The 23,445-nt window shown below is 53.4% G+C and overlaps 3 protein-coding genes across 4 annotated transcripts in view; 1 reads left to right on the forward strand and 2 right to left on the reverse strand.

The window, feature by feature from the left end:
• Positions 1 to 9,052, forward strand: part of LOXL2 (lysyl oxidase like 2) — a 35,775-nt gene extending 26,723 nt beyond the window's left edge. Inside the window, exons 11-14 of the mRNA XM_065659332.1 lie at positions 2,494 to 2,609; positions 3,069 to 3,205; positions 3,996 to 4,107; positions 5,526 to 9,052. Coding sequence (XP_065515404.1) covers positions 2,494 to 2,609; positions 3,069 to 3,205; positions 3,996 to 4,107; positions 5,526 to 5,605 — 445 coding nt within the window. The 3' untranslated portion in view covers positions 5,606 to 9,052. The remainder of the gene's footprint in view (positions 1 to 2,493; positions 2,610 to 3,068; positions 3,206 to 3,995; positions 4,108 to 5,525) is intronic.
• Positions 6,146 to 16,397, reverse strand: R3HCC1 (R3H domain and coiled-coil containing 1). Of its 2 annotated transcripts, XM_065659334.1 has the most exons (9): positions 16,338 to 16,397; positions 15,749 to 15,871; positions 14,401 to 14,538; positions 13,570 to 13,956; positions 12,759 to 13,434; positions 12,373 to 12,545; positions 11,364 to 11,434; positions 10,430 to 10,525; positions 6,146 to 7,854 (listed from the first exon to the last, which is right to left on the reverse strand). In XM_065659334.1, exons 1-9 carry the CDS (start codon positions 16,376 to 16,378, stop codon positions 7,706 to 7,708), a joined length of 1,854 nt encoding a protein of 617 aa, XP_065515406.1. In that variant the 5' UTR covers positions 16,379 to 16,397; the 3' UTR covers positions 6,146 to 7,705. The 2 variants fall into 2 exon arrangements, with proteins under 2 accessions (XP_065515406.1, XP_065515405.1); XM_065659333.1 differs by having other exon boundaries at positions 12,759 to 13,956.
• Positions 16,398 to 20,694: 4,297 nt separating this feature from the next.
• LOC136003591 (D(1) dopamine receptor-like) lies at positions 20,695 to 23,023 on the reverse strand. The gene has a single exon (XM_065659335.1). It carries the CDS (start codon positions 22,779 to 22,781, stop codon positions 21,432 to 21,434), a length of 1,350 nt encoding a protein of 449 aa, XP_065515407.1. The 5' UTR covers positions 22,782 to 23,023; the 3' UTR covers positions 20,695 to 21,431.
• Between the last annotated feature and the right edge of the window lie 422 nt (positions 23,024 to 23,445).

Genomic DNA, 23,445 nt, shown 5'->3' on the forward strand with positions numbered 1-23,445 from the left:
TGCGGTGATGGGTGTTAGGGCAGATGTCACCCCCCCGCAGCCCCTTACAGTCGGAGTTATGGGTGCGAAGCGGTGAATGCTCATAGATCCCGGCCTGGGTTGGGATGAGGGGAGCTTAAAGCTCCTCCAGCTCCAGCCCCTGCCCCGGGCAGGGACCCCTTCCACTGGAGCAGCTTGCTCCAAGCCCCTGTGTCCAACCTGGCCTTGAGCACTGCCAGGGATGGGGCAGCCACAGCTTCTCTGGGCACCCTGTGCCAGCGCCTCAGCACCCTCACAGGGGAAGAGCTTCTGCCTTAGGTCCGATGTAAACGTCCCCTGTTTCAGTTTGAACCCGAAACGCGTGGGTTAAGATAAGATGGATGCGCAAGGGCAGTGCGTGTGCACACGCAGAGGGAGGGGGAAGATGCAGCTCAGCCTCACCTGGGAAAGGACTCGAGGACGCGCTCAAATCCTGCATCTTTTAAACAGGTCTCGACTGCACTTACACTGTGTGCAGCTGGGAGGCTGGCTGGGGCCTGTCTGTGACAAACAGGGAATTCACAGCCGTAAAAGCATCGGTTTTGAGGGAGAAACGGACAATTTGAGCCAAAGTAAAGCATGGGGAGGAAAGGGAGCTGGAACGCAGCCATCCAGATGCTTTGCTTCTGAACTGGTGGCTTCTTACAAGGTTGATTCTCTCTAGCGTGGGGTAAAAGGGAGCTGGGTAACTCCTGCCCCTGCTGTCAGGCTTGGGTGAAATCAGCCGCTGCTCGGGGCTCAGTTCTTTATGGCCCTGCGGAGAGGTGCAGGTACGGCTCCAGCAGCGCTGCTGCTTGGAGGCTGCTTCCCTGGCCCTGTTGGGATGGGCTGAGGGAACGCTTGGGTACCACAAGGCTTCACTGAGCACGTTGCAGGCTGGGCACGTGGAGCTCTTTGGGAGAGACCTGGATGAGGAAGAGGCCGGGAGCCATCTGCGTGCTTTAAACTGGATCCCGTTCGTACGGGGGAGGATGAACTCGGCTCCTCTTCAGCCTTTCCAGTCTGTAAACAGCAGCGTTGTAAACAGCCCTCTGAGTGATTCAGACATAGCTCAGCACTGAGTCAGCGCCTCGGAGAACCTCAGCCTCGGAGCGGAGGCAGCCGAGTGCGCGGCTCGGGCGCTGGGAGCTGCTGTGCGGTTGGGCTTAGAGGTGGAAGGAGAGCAGAGATGGGACAGGCCTGCAGCAGAGAGGGAACGGTGATGAGCTGCTGGCAGCGGCAGTTCCATACGTACATGGGTATAGACGTGGTTAGGGGAAAGGCAGGAGGAGGCGAGAAGAAACCCACTCCCTAGAGACGCTTCCTCCCTTTGCCTCCTCTCCTCCTTCCTCTGTAAATCTGCGCCGCTGCTGGGAGTTGGGGTGTTTAAGCCATGCTTATTTCTACAGCTGCACTTGGGTGTTTCTTATTTAAACTCCCGAGCGCCGGGTTTGACTCTGGTGTGTCCCAGCGCGATGTCCCATCGCTGGGAGAGCCATGCAGTGATTTAAGCACCCACACCCCTCTCAGCACCCCCGGCTGCTCCCCATAGGGTGCTCCTGCTGCAGGTTTGCTCCCAGTTCCAAGCCTGGGATCGAACGCAGCGTGTTCCATCAGCGTGCCCACGCTTGTGCGCCCAGCCCTGACCTTTGCGGCAGCAAAGCTCAATCTGCCCCCCTTCAGCATCACCCAAACGCCGCTGCGGTGCAGGTTTGACAGCGCAGGGGCCGCAGCACAGGCTGGGTGCTCTCTCCCACTCGCTGCGCCCAGCAGTGCTGCTGTTAGAGCCCAGCCCAGGCTGAGCTGCCACCAGCACTTCCCTGTTTGAAACGATGCCGCCCATCCTGTGCGAACCAGGCTGCTCAGCTCCCAGCGAAGTGAGTGCTCAGAGGAGCTGCTTCCATCCGCTGTGGGTTTCCTGCCAATAGATCCCCATTCTGCAGCCGAAACCCAGATCAATCCCTGTAGCCACGGTGCTGCTCTGGTGCCTCCAGCTCCCTTCGCAGTGCCGTACTCCTTGCTGGGGGCTGCTGGAAGTGATGCCCTGGCTGCTGATGCCTTGGATTCTGTGTTTTCGCCCTTCCTTGCCATTCCAGAGCACGGTGGCATCCTCCAAAGGCAAGGGGCAAGGCTCACCCTGGAGCAGCTCTAGCACTTGATGTGTAAATGGGTACCTGGGCTGGGAGGCAGCGTGCAGGCAGGATGGGCGATGGTGCCACAGGGAATAGCCGCTGGCTGTGGTTTCTCTCTACCTCCTGCAGCACCGCTTGGTCCATAGCTCCTCATGGTTGTTGTGTATTCAGCGGCACGGGAATGGGGCTGGGAGGTGGAATGCTGGGCCTGAGGGATGCAGGAGCACAAAGTCCAGGCTGCTCACATCCCAGTCCTCCTGCTGGAATCAGCTCTCGTGGGCCAGGCTGTGCTGCCCTGTAGAGCTGGGGATTACAGGGGTGCCTCTTTTCCCTAAGGATAACTCTCCCCGTCTGCACCTTGCAGGCATTACCACAGCATGGAGGTGTTCACGCACTATGACCTGCTGAACCTCAATGGAACCAAGGTGGCCGAAGGGCACAAAGCCAGCTTCTGTCTGGAGGACACCGAATGTGAAGCAGGTAAATGCCAGAGCCACTTGTGCTGGGAGTTTATGGCTGGCCCCATCCAGGTGAATGGCTTCAGAGATGCTCTCAGAGGCTCGGATGTGGCCTCACAGGAGCCAGAAACCAGTCCTGAGGTTATATAGGTGTGGAGTGGTCTCTACAGGTATAAGAATCCCTGAGGGCCCCATATGCTCCTTACATCCCTATTCTGAGCTGCTCTAAAGAGCCAAGGGTGATGTTCAGCTTCCAAAATGCTCCCCTGGGTGATGATGGGTGAAGGCAGCCGCTCCTCCCCTGCAGCTGAACGGTCCAGCTATGGCAGCACAAGACACCAGTGGCTCATCACCGATCGTGGAGCTGGAGAACAATGCATCTTCCTTGGCTGTGCCTGCGGGGGGGCAGGTTACCAGGCTGAGCTGCTGGGATGTGCCGTCGTGCCTCTAACCCTCTGCGCCTTTGACTCTGCCCCTTCAGATGTGCAGAAGCAGTATGAATGTGCCAACTTTGGGGAGCAAGGCATCACCGTGGGGTGCTGGGACGTGTATCGGCACGACATCGACTGCCAGTGGATCGACATTACCGACGTCCCACCAGGGGATTACCTCTTCCAGGTAGAAGGTGTTGCTTTTATCTCACCCATTAGAGAGGAACACAACTGATTTAATGGGGCTATAAACCTGCCCCATCCCTGGACACGCTGGACGGGGCTTGGAGCAAGCTACTCTAGTGGAAGGGGTCCCTGCCCGTGGCACAGGTTGGAACTGGATGAGCTTTAAGGTCTTTTCCAACCCAAACCATTCCATGATTCTATGAAACTTCTGATTACAAAGAGATGATGTTCCCATACCTAAAAGAGAAAGGATTACCCACCAGGACAACAGCGATCACACCCCCAAGTGAGAAATCACTTCTAACAACCACATTAAGACATCCGCATCCAGCTAATGCTTGATAGTCCTACCCAGTCCATGTGCAGCTACTGTTGTTAGCACACTGCGTTACATGTCACATTCTACACACCCACTGCAGGGATGCGCTAAGCTTTTGAGCTGTTTGTGAGCAAAGCTCACTTCATGTGGGGATTAAATGGTGCTGTCGTGGTGTTTGCAGGAGTCAGGGCTGTGCCTCCAGTCTGCTCCGTGCAAGAGGGGGGAATTCTATGGTGCTGAAAAGAGCCATTTGGGAAGAGGAGTTAGTTCTGTCTGCATCGCTCTGGTGTGAAATGAGGATGTATCTCGGTGCATGGTGGAAGGTGTGAGCTTGATCTGCCTTTAACCGAGTCGGTTGCGTCCCCTTGCAAAATGAGTTGGGGTTTTTCTGTTAACAAGTATTATGGTGTAATGGGAAGGGTCACCATGAGCCCATCTGCAAGAGCTTTGTATTCCTCCCCACCCCGCTCAGGTTGTCATCAACCCAAACTATGAGGTTGCCGAATCCGATTACTCGAACAACGTGATGAAATGCAGGAGCCGCTACGATGGGCAGCGCATCTGGATGTACAACTGCCACATAGGTGAGAGTCCTTGGGCAGGGAATGCAGGGATCCCACTGCAGCACTGGCTCCTCACCAGGAATTCTCTGTGCTTCCATTGCAAGGTGTTTATGTGCTCGTTTATCACTTTGTAGGTGCTTGGAAAGAGGAGATAGAGCCCAAGCAGAGGTGCTGGTTGCTGTCGGCTGTGCAAAGCAGACAGCACCGTGTCCCTGTTACAGGTTGCAAGGAGTAAGGTGGCAGGAGGGTTTGGTAGTGCTGCATTGGGCAGGTTACTGGAGCAGCAAGCACAGCACTGGTCAGGCTCTGAAAGAAAGGCCTCAGGCTTGGTAGAATGGGGAGAGCAGACGGTCCGGCTGTGTCCCTTCCATTGGGAAATGAGCGCTTTTCCCCCCAAGACCATCAGATGTAAGGAAAGCTCTTGTGCAATCACAGAGCTTGTGCCTCAGTAGGTCCAGGCAAACAGCTCCACCTTCTTCCCAGACCCAGGCTATTCTCAGCCTGGGACTCACCTCTTAGACCCCAAAGCTTCTCCTTTCTTGCAACGCGAACAAGAGCAGTGAAGAAGAGCTTCTGCTTGAGCCAGAAAATGCCCTCCCGGCCTTGGAATGGGAGAGGAAACTGTGGAAACATCAAAGCCAAACCAGTTGGAATCTGCACTAATGTCAAGGCCAGTCAAAAACGGAATGAAGTTAAGCTGGGGCTTTGCGACATAAACTGTTTTTAACACAGAGATTAACAGCAAGTGCCTGCCACCCTCCCAGCAAAGCCAGCTGGGAAGGCAAGCTCCAGAGCTGGCTCCAGTCCTGCAAGGAATGTTTTTCCTGACAAAATTCCATGTCACCACTGATTTTTCCTATTAATTTGCTGGGTTTTTTCACAAAAAGACTTCTCGTGTGTCGTGTTTCAGCTGTGACCTAGTTCTGCAAAGCCAAACCCACTTCACGTGGATGAACAGGCACTTCAGTGCTGGGTAGGCTCCAGCTCAGCTTGCAGGGATTTCTATTTACAAATCAATGGATGTTGCTAGTTGAGAGGCAATGGAAGCTAAAACTAAGGCATGGTCCTATGGGAGATGAGCCACCAGCACCCACTTACCATCAGCCTCAAGGAGACCATTCCCAGGTCCTGCTCAGCATCACCTAGTTCGTTTAAGCAAGAAAAGTCAGCAGTGATTTGAGGGTAGTTTATGGTCTTCCTATTACAATAAAAGCCAAGATCACAGACTCTTGGCTGGATTTAAATAGTAAATGGTAAAATTTAACTAATGCTTAAATTAATTAGCCCAGGAAAATCTTTGCTCTCCTAAGTCCTTCCTTTGAGCCCTTTGCTCTATGACGGTCGCAGCTTGCACTGAGCCCCTGTGTTCTCTGCTTTATGCTGCGAGCTGCTTCGCGTGCCTCCTGCTCATCCCTATCCCCTTTGTGTGCGTTCCCCAGGTGGCTCCTTCAGCGAGGAGACAGAGCAGAAGTTCGATCACTTCAGCGGACTCACAAACAACAGGGTGTCCACCCGATAGACGGGCAGCGCCTCCCACCCCACTATTTAAAGAAGCGAGGTTTCCCGAACCACTGCACACACACGAATCAAGCAAACAATCAAACTCTGCATTAGCCAGGTAAATTATTTCCTACAGATGCCTTCCTCCCCGGTTTAGGTGCTCTGACCACCGTGTGTCTCCTGTAACTACCCCAGGTAGTTAGGAGCAGGCTTTTAGACTCTACTCGGCTCCGTATCTTCACCATTCCGACCTTCGCCACAAAGACTTCTCCTCCCTCCACTTTGCAGCACCATCTTTATTCACAGACATAGGTCCAGGCTGCAGCAAGCACAAATTGTCTTTAGGTGCCAACAACCGAAATATGTCTTTACCATTCATTTTCCTCAAGGCATTAATCTTGGTATCTTTAAGCTCTTTGACTCAAGCTTGAACACACCGTTGGCGCAAAGGCCTCCACTGGTGACACTGCTTCTTGACCGCAGCTAATCCTCAGTGCTCCCATGGCAGGACTTCTTCATTTTAGCAAAGAAATACAGGCAAGGAAAGAAATGGAGCAGCTTTTCTGAGCAGAACAGTGTAAAGCATCATTTAATACTGCAGTGAAACTCTTGCATTCAACAATCGACTCCCAACACAAGTCTCGTAAGTGGAGCAGCTAATGCAGAACGGTCCTTCTGCAAGTGGATCAGGGCTCCATGAAGCTACACCTCCCTTGGAACAGCTCCAAGACTCTGCAGACCCAGCGATGAGTCCGCTGGACACAATTTCCATTACACAGTAAGCTTTTCACCCCATAGATTCTACATACATCTAAATATTACCTTCTAAGCTGGATATTCACTCTGTTCTTTAAAGGATGCATTTAGTTAAGGCATTGTATCATCACTGTACCTTACAGAGGTAACTTCATGGCTTTTCTCATCAGGGCTCTGGACCTGTGCTGTCACAGACCCACCTGTGTAAGTTGACTTTAAAGGATTTGAACACTTGGTAAATTCACAATGGTGCTAAGTGTGCTCCTCTGTTTGTTTGAGGCCACACGTTGCTACAGATCTGCAGACACAGCTACTTGAATAAAAGCCTTTTACCCAGAACACGTTTTACATGCCATTTGTCTATTTCTACTCCATGAAAATTTAGGGACTTGGTCACAATTACTGGTCCTGAAGTTTTTTCTCTTTATATACAAAAAACTTCTATAAGTAACTGAATACTTAAAGCTGCCCTTTTCAATCCACAGGGGAATTGAAACTGGCTGCATCCAACTTGGGCTCCCCAAAACCTACCTCACAGGGATGTTGTGAGGCTTAAAGAATGCAGAAGGACTTTTGCTAATGCCTGTCAAGAGTATTTCTGTCATTTATTTACCCAGTGGCCCAGATGGTGGCATCCAGCCTACTGTAAGTTGGAAAACTCCATTTTGTTCTCAAGGTGCTGGACTGTGTAGCAAAAGCAGAGCCTGAGCTGTGTTGGATGCCCTATTGCTGCTGCCACAAGGTGTCTCACAGCATCTCCTACCACCAGGCTCTGGGAACATCAAAACTGTCAAGTTCTGGTTTCCTAATCAGTGCACAACTTGCCTTGCTACCAGTGCAAGGTGCCAAGCACAGGCTCTTCAAACACCATGTAAATAAGGAAATCCCTGAACCTCACTTGCATTCAATGCTTGTCATTTTGATGGGATATTATTTTAACAATAACATTACAACAAACTGTAAACGTTAAACAGCTTTTTCTGACCCCTGCAGATGCTCTGCTCCTGCTTACAGCTCAGTTTTGGCCAACAAGATACAATTCCCTTCACCTAATGGCTGCTTTTTAAACATAGAGCAGGCTTTACTGTAAGCAGACTCCCTTTCTACAAGTGCCCCAGTGTTAACAGATCCTTTGAATCAGAGTCCAGCAGCATGCTCTCCATAACAAAGAGCTAACAGAACCCTCCCAGGGTTTGGCTTCAAGTGCAAGATCTCATTAATAGTAAACTTTTCCCCTTCCCAACTTCAGAAACGATGGTGCTAGTCCATAAGAGAACACCCCCATGGCAACTCACTGTTCTGCATGCAGTTTAATATCACAGCCATGCTCGTCTATATAGCTTTTCGTTTTAGGTGAGATGGTTTATTCCTCCTGGTCCAAGCTCTCTGGCAGGAGCACATCGGTGCCTGAGCCTTCCTGCTGCTTGTGCTTCAAGCCCAAGGCACGGGTCACCAGCCGCTTGGCCACCGCTGTGTCCGTCTGGGGTCTCTCTTTTGCCAAGTGAAGGAGCTCTAGGTACAAATGGGTGAGAAACCATCAAGTTAATGCTTGTTCAGGAACAGGCTGGTGGCTAACCCAGGGGCCGGGCAGACAGAAGGACTGATGTCCATTTCCTTTGTTCCATTACACATCTAGCCCAGGAGCACAAGCAATCATTCTATGCATAGCCAGTAAACTGCCTTTCCTTTTAGCAAACACCTCTCCTGCTTTATACTTAAAGTTTTTCCAATGGCAGTTCAAAAGCTGCTTGGCTCTAATTAAGCCCGAGCTCTTCTGCAGTGGTAAAGAGAATCATTCCCCATTAGCTTTCAGGAACAGCTTCCCGGCCACCTTCAGCATCTCTGCTAACAAAATGAAGCCACACAGTCCAACCAAAGAGAACCAAGTTTCTCCACGCTTGGGGATGTTTGAGCTCGATTTAGACCAAGCAAACCAGCAGGAAGCAGCAAGGGAAGAAAAACCTGCATTTCTTAAAGACTACTTGGCTACAGCAGATGCTTTAGGAAAGCCCTTTGGCCACTAACTTCTGGTAGAGGCCTGGCTTGCTCCAGTCTCACCTTACAAGAAAGGAATACACCAAACCTTTGCCAAGGGCACAGTGGGTTGGATTTGGTGGTTTCCTACTCATTTATCAGCAGCCGGGTGCAAATCTATTATCCAGTCAGTAATGAGGCTTGGCTTTCTCAGAGCTTTTCTTAATAAAAGCAAAAGGGGCAACTCAAAGCTTGGGAAATAAACCTGCCACTCTTTCTTGATAGGAACAAAGGAAAACACTAAAAGATAAGAGACACTGTCAGCTAAAGAGCCAAATCTGTGTTTGGAAAATAACTGCTATTGAAATTGAATACAAGAGTTTATAGATGATGCTCCCCAGAAGGAGTTTATAACCTGATTCAGAAGTGCTCCAACACCAAGAATCAGGAAGTGGGAGTGAAAAGAGATGCTGGGGAGTGTGTAAACCCAAATTGCATCCTTTGATGTGCCATTGAAATCTACCAGTCTTTAAAACTCAGGAATTTCCAACTGTGACAGTGTCCCTTGAACCCATTCATACAGAAACTTGTTTAACTGCAGTGTACTGGAGAAGTAACAGCATCATTGTACCTTCAGCAAAGTCTCTGCTGCTACCAGGTTCATGGCATTTCTTTACTGTGGCAAGTATAACTGATTACAGTATGATTTTAAAAGGCAATAAAAGATATAAACCAATGTTAATGGCTACGCTTAACAATTCTTCTACCTTCACCTGATACCGAATAAAATGACACCAACCACAAAAGGGCACTGTTACAGCTTCGGTCTTCCTGTGCTCACAGCTACAGCTCCACCTCCCTGCTGCACACAACCCTTCACTTCAAGCTTCCCATAAGAGAAGCAAATAACACAAGAAAGACTAAGCCTGAGTTCTAGCAGCCCACTTAGCTGAAGACAGAACAAAAAGCAACAGGATTTGGTGCATTTTGCTTCAGTCCTTGTGTAGCAGGAGAAGAAAAGGGACTGAAAACACACCCACAGGTAATAGCTGTAGTTCTGCTTCCTGTAAGCAGAATATAATGTCAGCTCACACTGCCAATTCATTCTTGTCATCACATCCACCCTTGCTGCTGCACATGGGCACAACCAGCATTGCTGAGGTAGGAAGTTTTACCAGGAATAGGATACAAGTTGGCTGCAAACACTGTTAGAAATATAAATTCATCTTCAGATGAAGATTCCACACAATAGCTCCATGTCCTGCAGTGCCAATAAGGCTCTAAAACACCAACTAACCCTAAGAAATACAGCTCCTTAATATGTATTTCCCCATGACCTGCTGGAAAGTAGTGAACAGGAAAGGGACCTGGGGGTCCTGGTGGATAGGAGGATGACCATGAGCCAGCAATGTGCTCTTGTGGCCAAGAAGGCAAATGGCATCTTAGGGTGCATTAGAAAGGGAGTGGTTAGTAGGTCAAGAGAGGTTCTCCTCCCCCTCTACTCAGCCTTGGTGAGGCCGCATCTGGAATATTGCGTCCAGTTCTGGGCCCCTCTGTTCAAGAAGGACAGGGAATTGCTTGAAGGAGTCCAGCGCAGAGCCACAAAGATGATTAAGGGAGTGGAACATCTCCCTTATGAGGAGAGGCTGAGGGAGCTGGGTCTCTTTAGCTTGGAGAAGAGGAGACTGAGGGGTGACCTCATCAATGTTTACAAATATGTAAAGGGTAGGTGTCAGGATGATGGAGCTAGGCTTTTTTCAGTGATATCCAGTGATAGGACAAGGGGCAATGGGTGTAAACTGGAGCATAGGAAGTTCCACGTTAACATCAGGAAGAACTTCTTTACTGTAAGAGTGACAGAGCACTGGAACAGGTTGCCCAGGGGGGTTGTGGAGTCTCCTACACTGGAGATATTCAAGGCCCGCCTGGACAAGTTCCTGTGTGATGTACTGTAGGTTACCCTGCTCTTGCAGGGGGGTTGGACTAGATGATCTTTTTAGGTCCCTTCCAACCCTTGGGATTCTGTGATTTAATATGTCATGGTGTTCACTCAGGGTGTAAAAGGCTGGTAAACCAAGAAATACTGCTACTAATAATTACAAGACTGACTTACTTGGTCGCTGAAGTGCCTTGATTTTGGACTGCTTCGTGGCATGGATCAATGGTCGGATCTTTAAAGCAGGATAACGTCGCCCCAGGGCTTGAGATGCTTCAAAGAACAAAGAGTGTTGAAATCAGCAGACTGAATATGGTAAAAATCAGTACGTGGTATTGTAACAGTGAATAATTTGAGCTCCAGCAGCTGCTGTGTTATCTCAAGCCTTGTGCTAAGAGCTAAGCTCATTCTGGTCACCTCAGGCTTACAGGAGCACAGGCAGAGTCCTATGAAAACATAGACATGTTTTAAAAGACAACTCTGACATTATTAGACTAAATAAGAAGGAAGTTACAAGGATGTTTTTCCCTGGATGAGCTTTAAGGTCACTGCCAACACAAGCCACTCTGCGATTCTAAATCCCAAGAAAAGAGCGTAAGCTTTGGCCCTGCTGGATGCAAACATCTCTTGGGATGGCTCAGATCTGAGCTTGGCTGTTTGCCCCCACAAGAAGGCAGGTTTGGCAGGAAGCCTGATGGCCTGCCCTGCGTGCCACCATGCTCAGGAGGTCCCCAGGAGGTCACTGTACCCCAGGCAGGACTTTCTGCCTAGTTAAAGGAGGAATAAACCTGCCGGAGCAATGCAGATTCGTTACTAGAAACACAGCACGAGTCACTCCCTGTGCAAGAGGTGCCCTGGTGCCCATCCAAACCAGTTACAAACCTGCTGCTCTGGCAGAGCAGCGTTTCCACACCCACCACAGAATTCCAGCTTCTCCAGCTGGAAAAGCCTTTCAAGTTGGAGGCGTGCGGGAAGAACAACGCGATGAACCACGACTGCCCCTGGCAACCCAAGCGCAGGACTCAACACAGGTCAGTGCAGGGGCACTGTTGCCAAAGCAGAGACCTCAGCAGCTCCACAGGGCCCTTGAACATGAACCAAGTCACTCTACCTGTGGAGAGGCTGGAGAAGATGCCCAGGGCATGTGTATCATCAACCCACTGGATTTTGAACCCGCTCTCGCTGAAATGAAGAGACAATGGAATGATATTGGTTAGTAAGAGAGAAAAACCACTCCCCACACTCTAAAACCCATCAACCACCTTGAGCTATCACAACGACTGAAGTGCTTTCACACAGGTACTTTTCAAAGCATTACATCTATTGGACACAAAGGGAAAGAGAAGAAAAGGAGCAGAACATCAGATGTGCCCCCTCCAAGGCCACAATGTGCAATTACCCCCTCAGCTGCCCCCAAGAGCTCTCCTTTTCCCTCAGCCAAAAGCAACCTCCACTGCAGGCATTGCTCCATCGCAGCAAATGGAAATAGCACATGAGGGGAAACACACAGAGGAGCTTATTTAAAACATAAATCATGGCTGTTAAGGGATCTGCAGAGGGAAGAGTTCCCATCTGATCCACCAGGGATAGCAAGAAAGGAGGAGGATGGCGGTGGGAGGAAGACAGCCTCCTGCAGACACCAACCCAGTTCAGAGCTGGACCTTTATCACTAACGAGGGCTGAACTTTGCTCTGCTCCTGATGCAGCGTCACTCCCTCAGGCACAAGGCTCTGCTCCCTGGATTAACATACTAAATCTGATCTCCAGCAGCAGAATCGAGCCCTTTTTCTTACATAAGTCTTTGCAAGCATCTAATTTCATTGTAATTTCATCCAGGCACCCAAGTGCAGGAACCAAGACGCTCCTAGAAGGCACCTGAAGCCTCACTAACGCCCGTAGGAGTAAGTGCGAATACGTCTGCACGTAGCTAACCATGAGAGCCCTGAAGAACCAGCTGTGGTTTAAATCAGGCACGAACTGCAGGAAATGTCCTTTAAGGCACAGAAAGGGCCCGACACAAGGGCACAAAGGTGAAACTAAGAATCCAGCTCCATCAGGCTGTCTCATGTCAGCGTGAAGGCTGCTCCCTCCATGCCCCTGCTGTGCTCAGAGATACTCACTGGAAGTCAGAGAACATTTCCACCAGGTCCTCTGTCTTCAGTGATGGGGAGAAGTCATAGATTTCAGTCACGTGGCCAAAATCCCCCTCGCTGACCTGGGCATCCCTGTAGCTGGAATAGTCTAAGCTGATCTTCTCGACGCTTATGCTCTTCACAGTTAAATAACCCACAATCTGAGGGGATTAAAGAAGAAAACCGTTAGAAAGATGAGGTTTCACCACAAAGAACAACCAACCCGTCAGGTTCCACCTCGGTCCCTGCAAAGCACTTCTGTGGCTCCTGCCACCAGGTTCAGCCACAGCACAGGGACGATTTCCATGCCCTGGGGCCCAGCCTCAGCCACATCCTTTCCCCACAGTCGCTCCCCAGGGGTTGCAGAACAATACCTCTGCCAAGAGCTCTGTGGTGCAGTCATCCTCGAGGCTGCTCCTCCTGCGCATGGCCACGTTCTCCTCTCTGTCACCTGCAGGCAAGTGCAGCTCATGCCACAGAGCATTGGCCAAGCACGAAGCCTCCTTGTCCTCCCCTTCCACCATGGACTCCTTCCCACTGTGGTTCTGCACTGGAGCATCCGTCCCACACTCGGTCTGGTCCTCAGGAGATGATGGCTCAGCACCACACATGGGCTCAGCTGCAGGGAGAGGCTCATCTGGGGCTTCTGTGGGGTTCTGGCACTGGGTCTGCTCCACCTGGGCAACGCTGGGGCACTCATCTTGGCTTTCCAGGTTGGAGGAACTCTTCCCTCCCTCCACAGTGCCGGCGTTCAAGTCCTTGCGCTGTTCTTCAGGCAGTGACACGATTCTGCTGCTCTCCAGGCCCTTGGCAGTGGTGTGGCTCTCATCCTGGCTTTCCAGCACCAGCGTCCCTGTACTTGACTCTGCTTCAGCTGGGTCTGCACCGCAGTTACTGGCTGTAAGGGAGGAGGTTTTGGCATGCTCCAATACACCGGCATTCCGGCTGCTTTGGTCTTCAGCTTGCACCTGGCATAGGATTTCGGTACCTTCTGGTGTAACAGTGTTGTCACAGCTCAAATCTTGCTCTTCTGCTTCAGCTGGGGGGTTACTGTGTACAGAAGAAAGGGAATCTGAATAGTCTTTATCCTGACCTTCCTGCCCAGAGAAATCCTTGTTGCTCTGTAACAATGGCACATCCCTATGACACGGGGGACACTCAGCACTATTATCTCCTGGAACGCACCCTTCACCTGGCTCCTCCTGCTCCCCAAAGGCCAAGGAGACATCACCTGAGCTTCCTTCAGACCTGCCCAGCTCCTCCTGGGCAGTCTCTTTGGGGCAGGTCTCTTCCTCCTGTGCCACATCCCCGCCAGCAGTCAACGGGTTCTCCTGCTCGCCCCATTCCTCCCTCTTACGCATCGCCTTGGGCACGTAGAGGGCTTTATCCGGCTTCTTCCTGGGCGGCCTCCTGATCCTGCCAGAGCCCACGGAGGCTCGAGGGTTGTCCCCATGCACGTCCCCGGCGTGCCGCAGCCGCCCCCCTCGGCTCCCCCGGCCCCACGGCTGCGGAGCCCGGGCTGGTCTCAGGGGGTTGGTGCTGGGTTTTTGGTCACTGGCTTCGGTGGGCAGCCTGGGAACAAGGGAACAGCAAGAGGTGAGCAGAGGAGCCCAAGTAACGCGGTGTGTGCAAAAGAGAGGAGGTAAAGCATCACGTCTGTGGCAAGTCAGCAGATAGGGAAAAACAATCATGGAATCAGCTGGGTTGGAAAAGACCTTCAAGATCGCCCAGTCCAGCACTTCCAAGGCCACCACTAACCCACAGCACTAAGATAGCTGTAGAAAGCAATAAGGTCTCTCCTGAGCCTTCTCCGGACTAAACCTGCCCAGGTCCCTCAGCCACTCCTTATCACACTTGTGCTATTCTTGTGCAGAAGAGCCTCTGCTTCCTCAATGACTGGAAGATGCCATCAGACCCCTCCTCTTTGAAGAGGGGCACCACACAGACACTTTGTGCTTGTCAGCTTAAACAAACCCCGTGCCCATGGAAAGAGAAGCACTGTTAGAGCTACTGCACCTTACAGCCGAGTGGCAGATCACGGTCCTCCTCCTCCAGCCTTCTCCCACTGAAAAGCTGCTCAACAGATCCATGCTGTCCACGGTCCGATGGATCAGGTACCTGAGGCGGCTGGACAGGGGAGGGAACAGGAGCACGCTGAAAGGAGAGAGGGGACCCAGGGCATCAGCAACTTGTAGGAAGGCAAAGGACAAGCAGACAGCAAGGATTTATCAACCCCTCTTCCCAGGTTATTCCCAGAGTAGGGCTTAAATCCAAGCCCAAAAGCCAAGTAGGACATTCTGATATAAAAGAGCCCAAACCCTCTGCTCATCCCAGATGTCTACATGAGCTTGGTTTGCATGCAGCAGTGGGAGCACCAGGCCTTTGCCTGGGGATCCCAGTGCTGCCTGTGTCTGTGCTGGCAATGGTGATAGATCACCAGCACAAACTCCTGGTCCCATTCCGCCCAGTCTGAGTGCACTCCAGAAACCATCAACTACAAACATGACTGGATGAATACAGACTCTGTTTGACTTCATTGCATTTAGTCATATTCTTACAACATCAGTTCTTTTCCTCAGCATTCCACAATGGTGCCCCATCCTTGGCAGTGTTCAAGGCCAGGCTGGACACAGGGGCTTGGAGCAAGCTGCTCTAGTGGAAGGGGTCCCTGCCCATGGCAGGGGGTTGACGCTTGAAGGTGTATAATGGTGTAAAATGTGCCCTTAATGGAGAAGGGCACAGGGAATAGCTCCCTGGTGATCCTTGGCCTGCAGGGATGCTCCGAGCCAGGCTGGACCCTGCAGCCGGGCTCCAAACCCCACAGGGAGAGAACCGGTGTAAAAGAGGAGACAAGAGCCCCCGCGTGCTGCTGTGTGTAAGGTGCCCTGCGTGCAATGCCTGTGTGCAGTGCCCTGTGTACAGTGTCCTGTGTACAGTGCCTGTGTGCAGTGCCCTGTGTGCTGTGCCTGTGTGCAGCGCCCTGTGTACAGCGCCTGTGTGCAGTGCCCTGCGTGCTGCGCCTGTGTGTAGTGCCCTGTGTGCAGTGCCTGTGTGCAGTGCCCTGCGTGCAGTGCCTGTGTGCAGTGCCCTGCGTGCAGTGCCCTGTGTACAGTGCCCTGTGTACAGTGCCTGTGTGCAGTGCCCTGCGTGCAGTGCCCTGCGTGCAATGCCTATGTGCTGTGCCCTGTGTGCAATGCCCTGCCTGCAGTGCCCTGCGTGCTGTGCCTGTGTGCAGTACCATGTGTGCAGTGCCCTGTGTGCAGTGCCCTGCATGCAGTACCATGAGTGCAGTACCATGTGTGCAGTGCCCTGTGCCACCACCCAGGCGTGCAGGTCACCCCTGCACCCCCGGCCCAGCACCCACCTGTGGAGCTGCCCCTGCAGCACAAAGCGCTCCAGCTCCTCCGTGATCCTGCCCACGAACTCATCCTCGTTGGGCGAGAGGAAAACCCCATCCATGCAGTGCAGCGCCAGCGTGGCAGCGGGTCTGGGGCGGGGGGGGACAGGGACGCATGAAGGCACCCACAGCAGCACCCAGGGGTGCCCCGCACCCTGAGGACCCCCCCTGCTGCTGCATGCATGGACCCTGGTGCAGCCCTGACCCGAAGCGAGGCACCCTGCACCCCCGGACACCCCTGTGCCCCCCTGAACACCGCTGGGCCCCCCCAGCACCCCGCTGGGCCCCTTCCCCGTGCACCCCAGCACGGAGCTGCTCTTTGCCCGTTACCCCTTTCCCTGCGCACTCCGCTCCGGCCCCCGGGCACCCCCAAGGCCCCGGGCACCCCCGGACTCCCCCTCAGCCGCTCGGTTCCCCGTTAACCCCCCCACCCCGCGCTGCTTTCCCCCGCACCCCCCCTCTTTCCTCACCCCCTCTCCCGCTCCGAGCCCCCCATTGCTCCCCCCCAACACCCCTTGGACCCCCATTTCCCGGCCCCCCTCTCCCCACCGCTCACCGCCAGGCCCGGTCCCAACCGCAGCTCCCGGCGCTGCGCATGCGCCAGGCCCGGCCCGGCCCGGCCCCGCCCCCCCGGCAGACCCCGCCCCTCCGCGGGGTGCGTGCGCGGAGGGGACCCGCAAACCGTGAGCGCCCCGAAACCCGAAAACACCAGAAAAATACCCAGAAACACCCCTAAAATACCCAGAAACACCCCTAAAATACCCAGAAACACCCCCAAACCACCCCAAACTGCCCCCCAATACCCAAACCACCCCAAACTGCCCCCAATACCCAAACCACCCCAAACTGCCCCCCAAAACCCAAACCACCCCAAACTGCCCCCCAAAACCCAAACCACCCCAAACTGCCCCCCAAAACCCAAACCACCCCAAACTGCCCCCCAATACCCAAACCACCCCAAACTGCCCCCCAAAACCCAAACCACCCCGAACTGCCCCCCAATACCCAAACCACCCCAAACTGCCCCCAATACCCAAACCACCCCGAACTGCCCCCCAAAACCCAAACCACCCCGAACTGCCCCCAATACCCAAACCACCCCAAACTGCCCCCCAAAACCCAAACCACCCCAAACTGCCCCCAATACCCAAACCACCCCGAACTGCCCCCAATACCCAAACCACCCCGAATTGCCCCCCAATACCCAAACCACCCCGAACTGCCCCCAATACCCAAACCACCCCAAGTCCCCACCTTCACCCCAAATCAAACCCCAACCTCCACCACTCGCCCCATCCCCTGCAGTGAGCCCACGGAGCAGCCGCAGCCAGGATGGATCCAGTGCTGGGGCAGCGCTGAGCTCCTCATGGTGCTTCACCTGTCACCCCAGGAGGAATCCCTGGATCAGCCAGGCTGGAAGAGACCCGGATCATCAGGTCCAGCCATGCCCCAGCACTAACCCACGGCACCCAGCACCACATCCACACAGCTCAGACACCTCCATGGGTGATGATTCCATCACTGGGCAGCCTGTTCCATGCGCACCCTTTGGGGCAGGAATTGTTCCTCAGCTCCATCTAAACCTGCCCTGGTGCAGCTTGAGGCCATTTCCCCTTGTCCCATCCTTTGGGAGCAGAGCCCAGCCCCTCCTGGCTCCATCCTCCTGTCAGGCACTTGTAGGGAGCCATCAGGTCCCCCCTGAGCCTTCTCTTCTCCATCTGAGCCCCCCAGGTCCCTCAGCCGTTCCCCATCAGTGCTGTGCTCCAGGCCCTGCTCCAGCTCCGTTCCCTTCTCTGGGCAATACTCACCTTTTCCCTCATCACAAAGGTTTTTCCAGCCAAAATTCCCAGTTTTGAGCCATTTCCTCTCCTTTCTTGGGCATACAGCAGCACAAAGCACTAAGTGAATGCAAATGATGCCAAGTGCTGGAGCTTTGGGGGGGATAAACAGCAATTTGGGCTTGTTTCAGGTGAAGCCAATGAGCCTCACAGGTGCTCAGCGTTTCACCTTAATGAGTCAATGCACAGGTCATAGCTGCTGGAAGAGGAAAGGTCTCCAGCAGCTCAACCCTGGCACAGAACAGAGACAAGGGCAGCATCACCTTGACTAACCGCATTCCCTGGGTGTCCTTGAGCACCCACAGCCTCCTCCTCAGCAGGGTTAATCCCTCCTGCCTCTTCCCCATCAGCAGGCTGATCGCTGGGAATTACCATATAGATTGGGAAAGGCAGGGCTGTGATTTTACAAGAGCTTCTGCCAGGCTCCTCCAGGCATGTGGAGACCCTCATCCAGGCTTGACCCCTGCGCCTGGAGCTCCTTCCTCCAAGGCCAGCCCTGGCCTCTGCCTGATGAGAAGAGCAGTTGATGATTCCAATCTGGAAGCAAAATGAGGCAAGGCAGCAGCCTGCAGCAGCCACCTCCCATTCCCCCCTCCCCATGCACACTAAACCCATTCCTCCCAAACCTGATGAATCACTACAAGGGCAACAGCCATCCCCTGCCCCACGCTGCCCACCAGGATACACTGGAGAGGGGCTTTGGACAAGGGCCCGTAGGGACAGGCCAAGGGGAATGGCTTTAACCTGCCAAAGGGGAGACTGAGATGAGCTCTTGGGCAGAAGCTCTTCCCTGTGAGGGTGCTGAGGCGCTGGCACAGGGAGCCCAGAGAAGCTGTGGCTGCCCCATCCCTGGCAGTGCTCAAGGCCAGGTTGGACACAGGGGCTTGGAGCAAGCTGCTCCAGTGGAAGGGGTCCCTGCCTGTGGCAGGGGTTGGAGCTGGAGGAGCTTTAAGGTCCCCTCCAGCCCAAACCAGGCTGGGATTCCATGGACTGCTCAGCACTGATGGCTCTGCTCATCCTGCCAAAAGCCACCCCTCTTCACACTCTGCCTGCTGGGTGCTGCCCTCCCTTCACCCATGACAAAACCAGAGCTCCAGAAAGGGAACGGCCTTACCTGGGCTTACAGGGCAGGAGCAGAGCTGCACCCACACGCACGGGTCGTGACTCATAGTCCTGGCTCCAGGAGCAGTCCCAGGTAGGAATTCATGTCACTCACCTCTGGAATACCAGCAGGGATGGAGCAATACTGCATGGCTTTAGGATGGGAGGAGGATGCTTCCTGGTGGAACTGCAGGGGAGGACAGTGCAGGAAACCCACAGCAAGAGCTAAAGAAATCCATTCTGAAGCCAGGTAAACAAGGGGTATTTTTGCCAAAGCAAGCCACAGTTACACCAGTTTGGAGCTGTTGTCCATTTCCCAGCCTGACCACAGGAATGTCTGTGCTGGGCAGAGACCTGGTCCATAAGCTGGAAGTTAATGAAGACAATAACTGGACAAAAAAGAAGGATCACATCACCCTCTCCTTTGCCTTTTGCAAGTTCAACCCTGCAACCCATCACAGATAACAGTGATACACCAAGCCCTACTCCAGTCCCTACAAACAGGCATGGATAAAGCTCCAGATCTTTGCCACAAGATGACTATCAGCAAACATCAAACCCAGGGCAACCAGGACACTGGGAGAAGCTGCATCTTCAGTCTGACCCCCTCTGTGCACCAAGCCGGGAGCCCTGAAGTAAAGCCCAACCATAGCACACGTACTACAACACCCTGCCTTTAGTGAGGGACACGGATGTATTGCAGGAATATACACCTGGAATTGCATTGGATCTCCCAGGACCATGCCAGATGATCGTCCCTTCCTCTGAACTCCTTGCCTGAGCTGGGATTTACCACACTCAAAGAGCTTGCCTTGGTTCTGACAGCCAGCCACCCCTGCTGCATGGGGAGATGGTTGTACATGGAGTTCAGTCATAGAATCATAGAATCATAGAATAGTTAGGGTTGGAAAGGACCTCAAGATCATCCAGTTTCAACCCCCCTGCCATGGGCAGGGACACCTCACACTAAACCATCCCACCCAAGGCTTCATCCAACCTGGCCTTGAGCACTGCCAGGGATGGAGCACTCACAACCTCCATAGGCAACCCATTCCAGTGCCTCAGCACCCTCACAGGAAAGAATTTCCTCCTTAGACCCAATCTAAACTTCCCCTGTTTGTTTTAACCCGTTACCCCTTGTCCTGTCACTACAGTCCCTGACGAAGAGTCCCTCCCCAGCATCCCTATAGGCCCCCTTCAGGTACTGGAAGGCTGCTATGAGGTCTCCACGCAGCCTTCTCTTCTCCAGGCTGAACAGCCCCAACTTCCTCAGCCTGTCTTCATACGGGAGGTGCTCCAGTCCCTGCTCATCCTCGTGGCCTCCTCTGGGCTTGTTCCAGCAGTTCCATGTCCTTTTTATGTAGAGGACACCAGAACTGCACACAATGCTCCAGGTGAGGTCTCACAAGAGCAGAGCAGAGGGGCAGGATCACCTCCTTCGCCCTGCTGGTCACGCTCCTTTGGATGCAGCCCAGGATACGGTTGGTTTCTGGGCTGCGAGCGCACACTGCAGCCGGCTCATGTCCTCCTGGTGCTTCCCTAGTGAGATCCAAGCATTGACCTTGGAGACACAGCGAGCTCTGCTCTGCTCCCACACTGATTGTGCTGTAACTTGACTATAACAGGGCTCCAGTTAATAATTACCCTCACTCTGTAATTACCCCTTGCTGATTTCTCTGTTAACGTTTGCAGGGAGGGGAAGAGGCCCTTCTGCTGTGCAGGGAGCTAAAGATGTCTCGGCTTCAAGACGACACAGACGTGCCACTCTGGTGCTGCGGTGTTTCACCAGGCATGGAGCAAAACCCCTCTCTCAAGGCAAGCAGCCTGCAGGGAGATGCTGGGGGCTGCTCACTTGCTGTTTCTGCCTCCAGCTAAGCAGACACAATCTCCCAACGTGCAAGAGAGGCTCCTTAAAGAGTACAGGTGAGCACAGAGTGCTGCTTAAGAAGCTATTCTTACTATTGAAATGGGCCAGCAAGGGAGGCAGTGGGGAAGGATCCATAATGAAATGGGGGAGGAAGGGAATTAGAGGGAGTACAAAGAGAAAAGGGGAAGAAACAGTCCAGGAAATGGAGGACCCGACTGATGAGGGCACAGAAACCAAACCAGCAATGTTCTTGCTTTAACGTCTCATTTTCTCCTCTACCCTCAGAGTCTGAAGGGCTCAGACACTCTCATCCCCAAAGCAAAAGGTCCAACATCCTGGGGCTAAACCCCAGTTTATGTTCATGCACCCCTCAGCTGTGCATGTCCCAGCTTAGAGAGGCTGGCTCCTGCTCCAGGGGCCAGTGTAGACCTTTACACACCCAGTCCTTCCCTGCAACATGTTCAGCTGCTACCAAGCACAGCCTCAGGGCTCCAGCAGAAGTGGCTGCATTCCTGTCCAGACCTGCAGGATGATTCATCTGAGCAAGAGACACGGTCAGAGGTGAGCCCAAGAGCGTTATCCCAGCAAAGCCATCACCTCCTTCCTGCAAAGCCCACCACAAACCTGGGTTTCCCTCACTAGAGGCTGCTTTGCAGCACTGTCCCCACAGTCATCACCATGTGAGCAGCTGCCTTTGGCCTGTGCCCATTGAGCAGCCAGGGCTCCTGCCCAGACAGTGCAATACCCACATTATCCACAAAGTCCTCAGAAAACAGGCGAGTGCAATAGCCCCCGATTCCATCGCTCCTCCAGACCATCCCACCACCCTTTTCCCAGCCCTGTCTCAATTGAAGACGTTGCTGCTGAAAGGGGTAATCTTCTCCAGCGAGACAGCCACTTCACACTCCACATGCATCACTGCAGGGCTGGTGGTGGGAGAAGGCTCAGAGGCCTGAGAAGCCCTGCCGAAGGCCATCTCGTTGTTCTCCACGTGCACAGCAACGTGGGGGAGAAGCTGGTGGTAGCTGAGTGTCACCGCTTCCTTCTGGTACGTGGTGTCGTGGTGGTAGGAGACCAGCTCATTGCTGAAGTTCACCGTCTCCACCGCATTGCTGGGGCAAAGGCAGCCACAGCCCAAGAGGGTTGCAAAAGCTCTCCTGAAGTCTGCGTTGAAGGCGTAGATGATGGGATTGAGGGAAGAGTTGGCCCACCCAAACCAGACAAAGATGTCGAAGACGGTCTCGCTGACACAAGGCAGCTCTCCGGGCTCATGCAGGTCAGGATCACAGAAGGGCACCATGCAGTTGAGCACGAAGAAGGGCAGCCAGCAGAAGACAAAGACACCCATGATGATGGAGAGGGTTTTGAGGACCTTGGTCTCCTTCTTGAAGGAGTTCTTCAGGGAAGCCTCGTGAGGGCAGTCGCTGCTCTGGCAGCTTTGGGCATGTTCCACCGCCCTCTCCAGAGAGGAGATGCTGCGGATCTGCCGCCGGGCGATGCGGAAGATGCGGGTGTACGTCACCAGCATGATGGCAACGGGGATGTAGAAGCTGATGAGAGAAGACGAGATGGCATAAGTCCTGTTGAGGCTGAAATCGCAGTTCTCCTCCTCCCCGGTGATGTTAAAACCTGGCTCCTGTTGGGTAAGGAGCTCCCGATCCTTGTGCCACTTCAGCTGCACGGGGATGAAAGAGATCAAGAGGGACAGCAGCCAAGTGAGCGCGATCGTGATGGAAGCCACGCGCTGCGTCATCCTCCTCTCATAGCGGAAGGGGTTGGAAATGGCCCAGTACCGGTCCACGCTGATGATGCACAAGTTGAGGATGGAGGCTGTGGAGCACATGATGTCAAAAGCCACCCAAACATCACAGAAAGCCCCAAAAGGCCAGAAGCCCACCACCTCGGTGGCAGCCTTCCAGGGCATCACCAGGACAGCTACAAAGAGGTCGGACACTGCCAAGGAGATGACAAAGAAATTGGTGACCTTAGAGCGCAAGTGTCTGAACTTCACCACGGCCACACACACCAGGGCATTGCCCAGGAGCGTGGAGAGGATGAGAAGGGAAAGCAAGGTGGCTGCCACCACACGGAAGGACAACTTGGAGCTGCTTTCCTCCACCCAGCTCTTCCTCCTGCCGGTGCCATTGATCACATCCTGCCCACCTTCTTCTGTGGAGGAGTAAAAACCATCCATGGGTTCCCCTTTGTTTCAAGTCCTTCGAGAGGTTCCACAGGAGTTCAAGTCCCCATCAGCACCCAAAACCCCTTTTCAATGCTCACAAGCAGCACCAGCAATCCTCCCAGCTCGCACAGCACCAGAAGTGCCTGCAGCTCTCACCGCTTTCCACGTCTGCTGCTGACAGTGATTGTCCCCTCTTTGCCACCCCATTTTGCTTTCCTCACAGCTCACAGAGGGCTGGCACTCACCTCCTGCATTGCATCAAGCCTTCATCCCTCTTCTCCCTCAGCAGCTCCTCATCCACTGCTGATGTGGTGCCTGCTATAGGATCCCAGTCAATCCCTTCCACGCTGGGACTTGCTGCCAGACGCAAGAGGGAATCAGAGCTCTCTCTGCTCTTGCAGACGGACCTTCTCTGCGCAGAGATCAGGCTGCTCTGCTCTCTGCTCATCCCGCTGTGCCTCTGGATTTCACACCAGGTCCATCCTCTGCGAGCCAAGACGATGGCAGTGGGAGGCTGCAGCTGACAAGGGGAAGTTGCTCGGGAATTAGGCGATAGGATTGAAGGGGTAAAATAACAAACATTCAAGTGGGATTTGAGGCTCTTCAAGGCAAATCAGCAGGAAATTCAGTGTGCTTGAGCTCTCAATAAGAGACACCTAAATTCACTGAGTCACAG

The sequence above is a fragment of the Lathamus discolor genome, chromosome 22 (assembly GCF_037157495.1).
Source record: "Lathamus discolor isolate bLatDis1 chromosome 22, bLatDis1.hap1, whole genome shotgun sequence".
NCBI lineage: Eukaryota > Metazoa > Chordata > Aves > Psittaciformes > Psittacidae > Lathamus > Lathamus discolor.

Bases quoted from the DNA above. Each gene is read 5' to 3' on its own strand.
- R3HCC1 (XM_065659333.1), bottom strand. From the start codon at position 16,378: ATGCGCAGCGCCGGGAGCTGCGGTTGGGACCGGGCCTGGCG. The intron at 15,872-16,337 runs GTGAGCGGTGGG...CCCCCGCCCCAG, and splicing joins GGTTGGGACCGGGCCTGGCG to ACCCGCTGCCACGCTGGCGC. The intron at 11,435-12,372 runs GTGAGTATCTCT...TCTTCATTTCAG, and splicing joins GAAATGTTCTCTGACTTCCA to CGAGAGCGGGTTCAAAATCC.
- LOC136003591 (XM_065659335.1), bottom strand. From the start codon at position 22,781: ATGGATGGTTTTTACTCCTCCACAGAAGAAGGTGGGCAGGATGTGATC.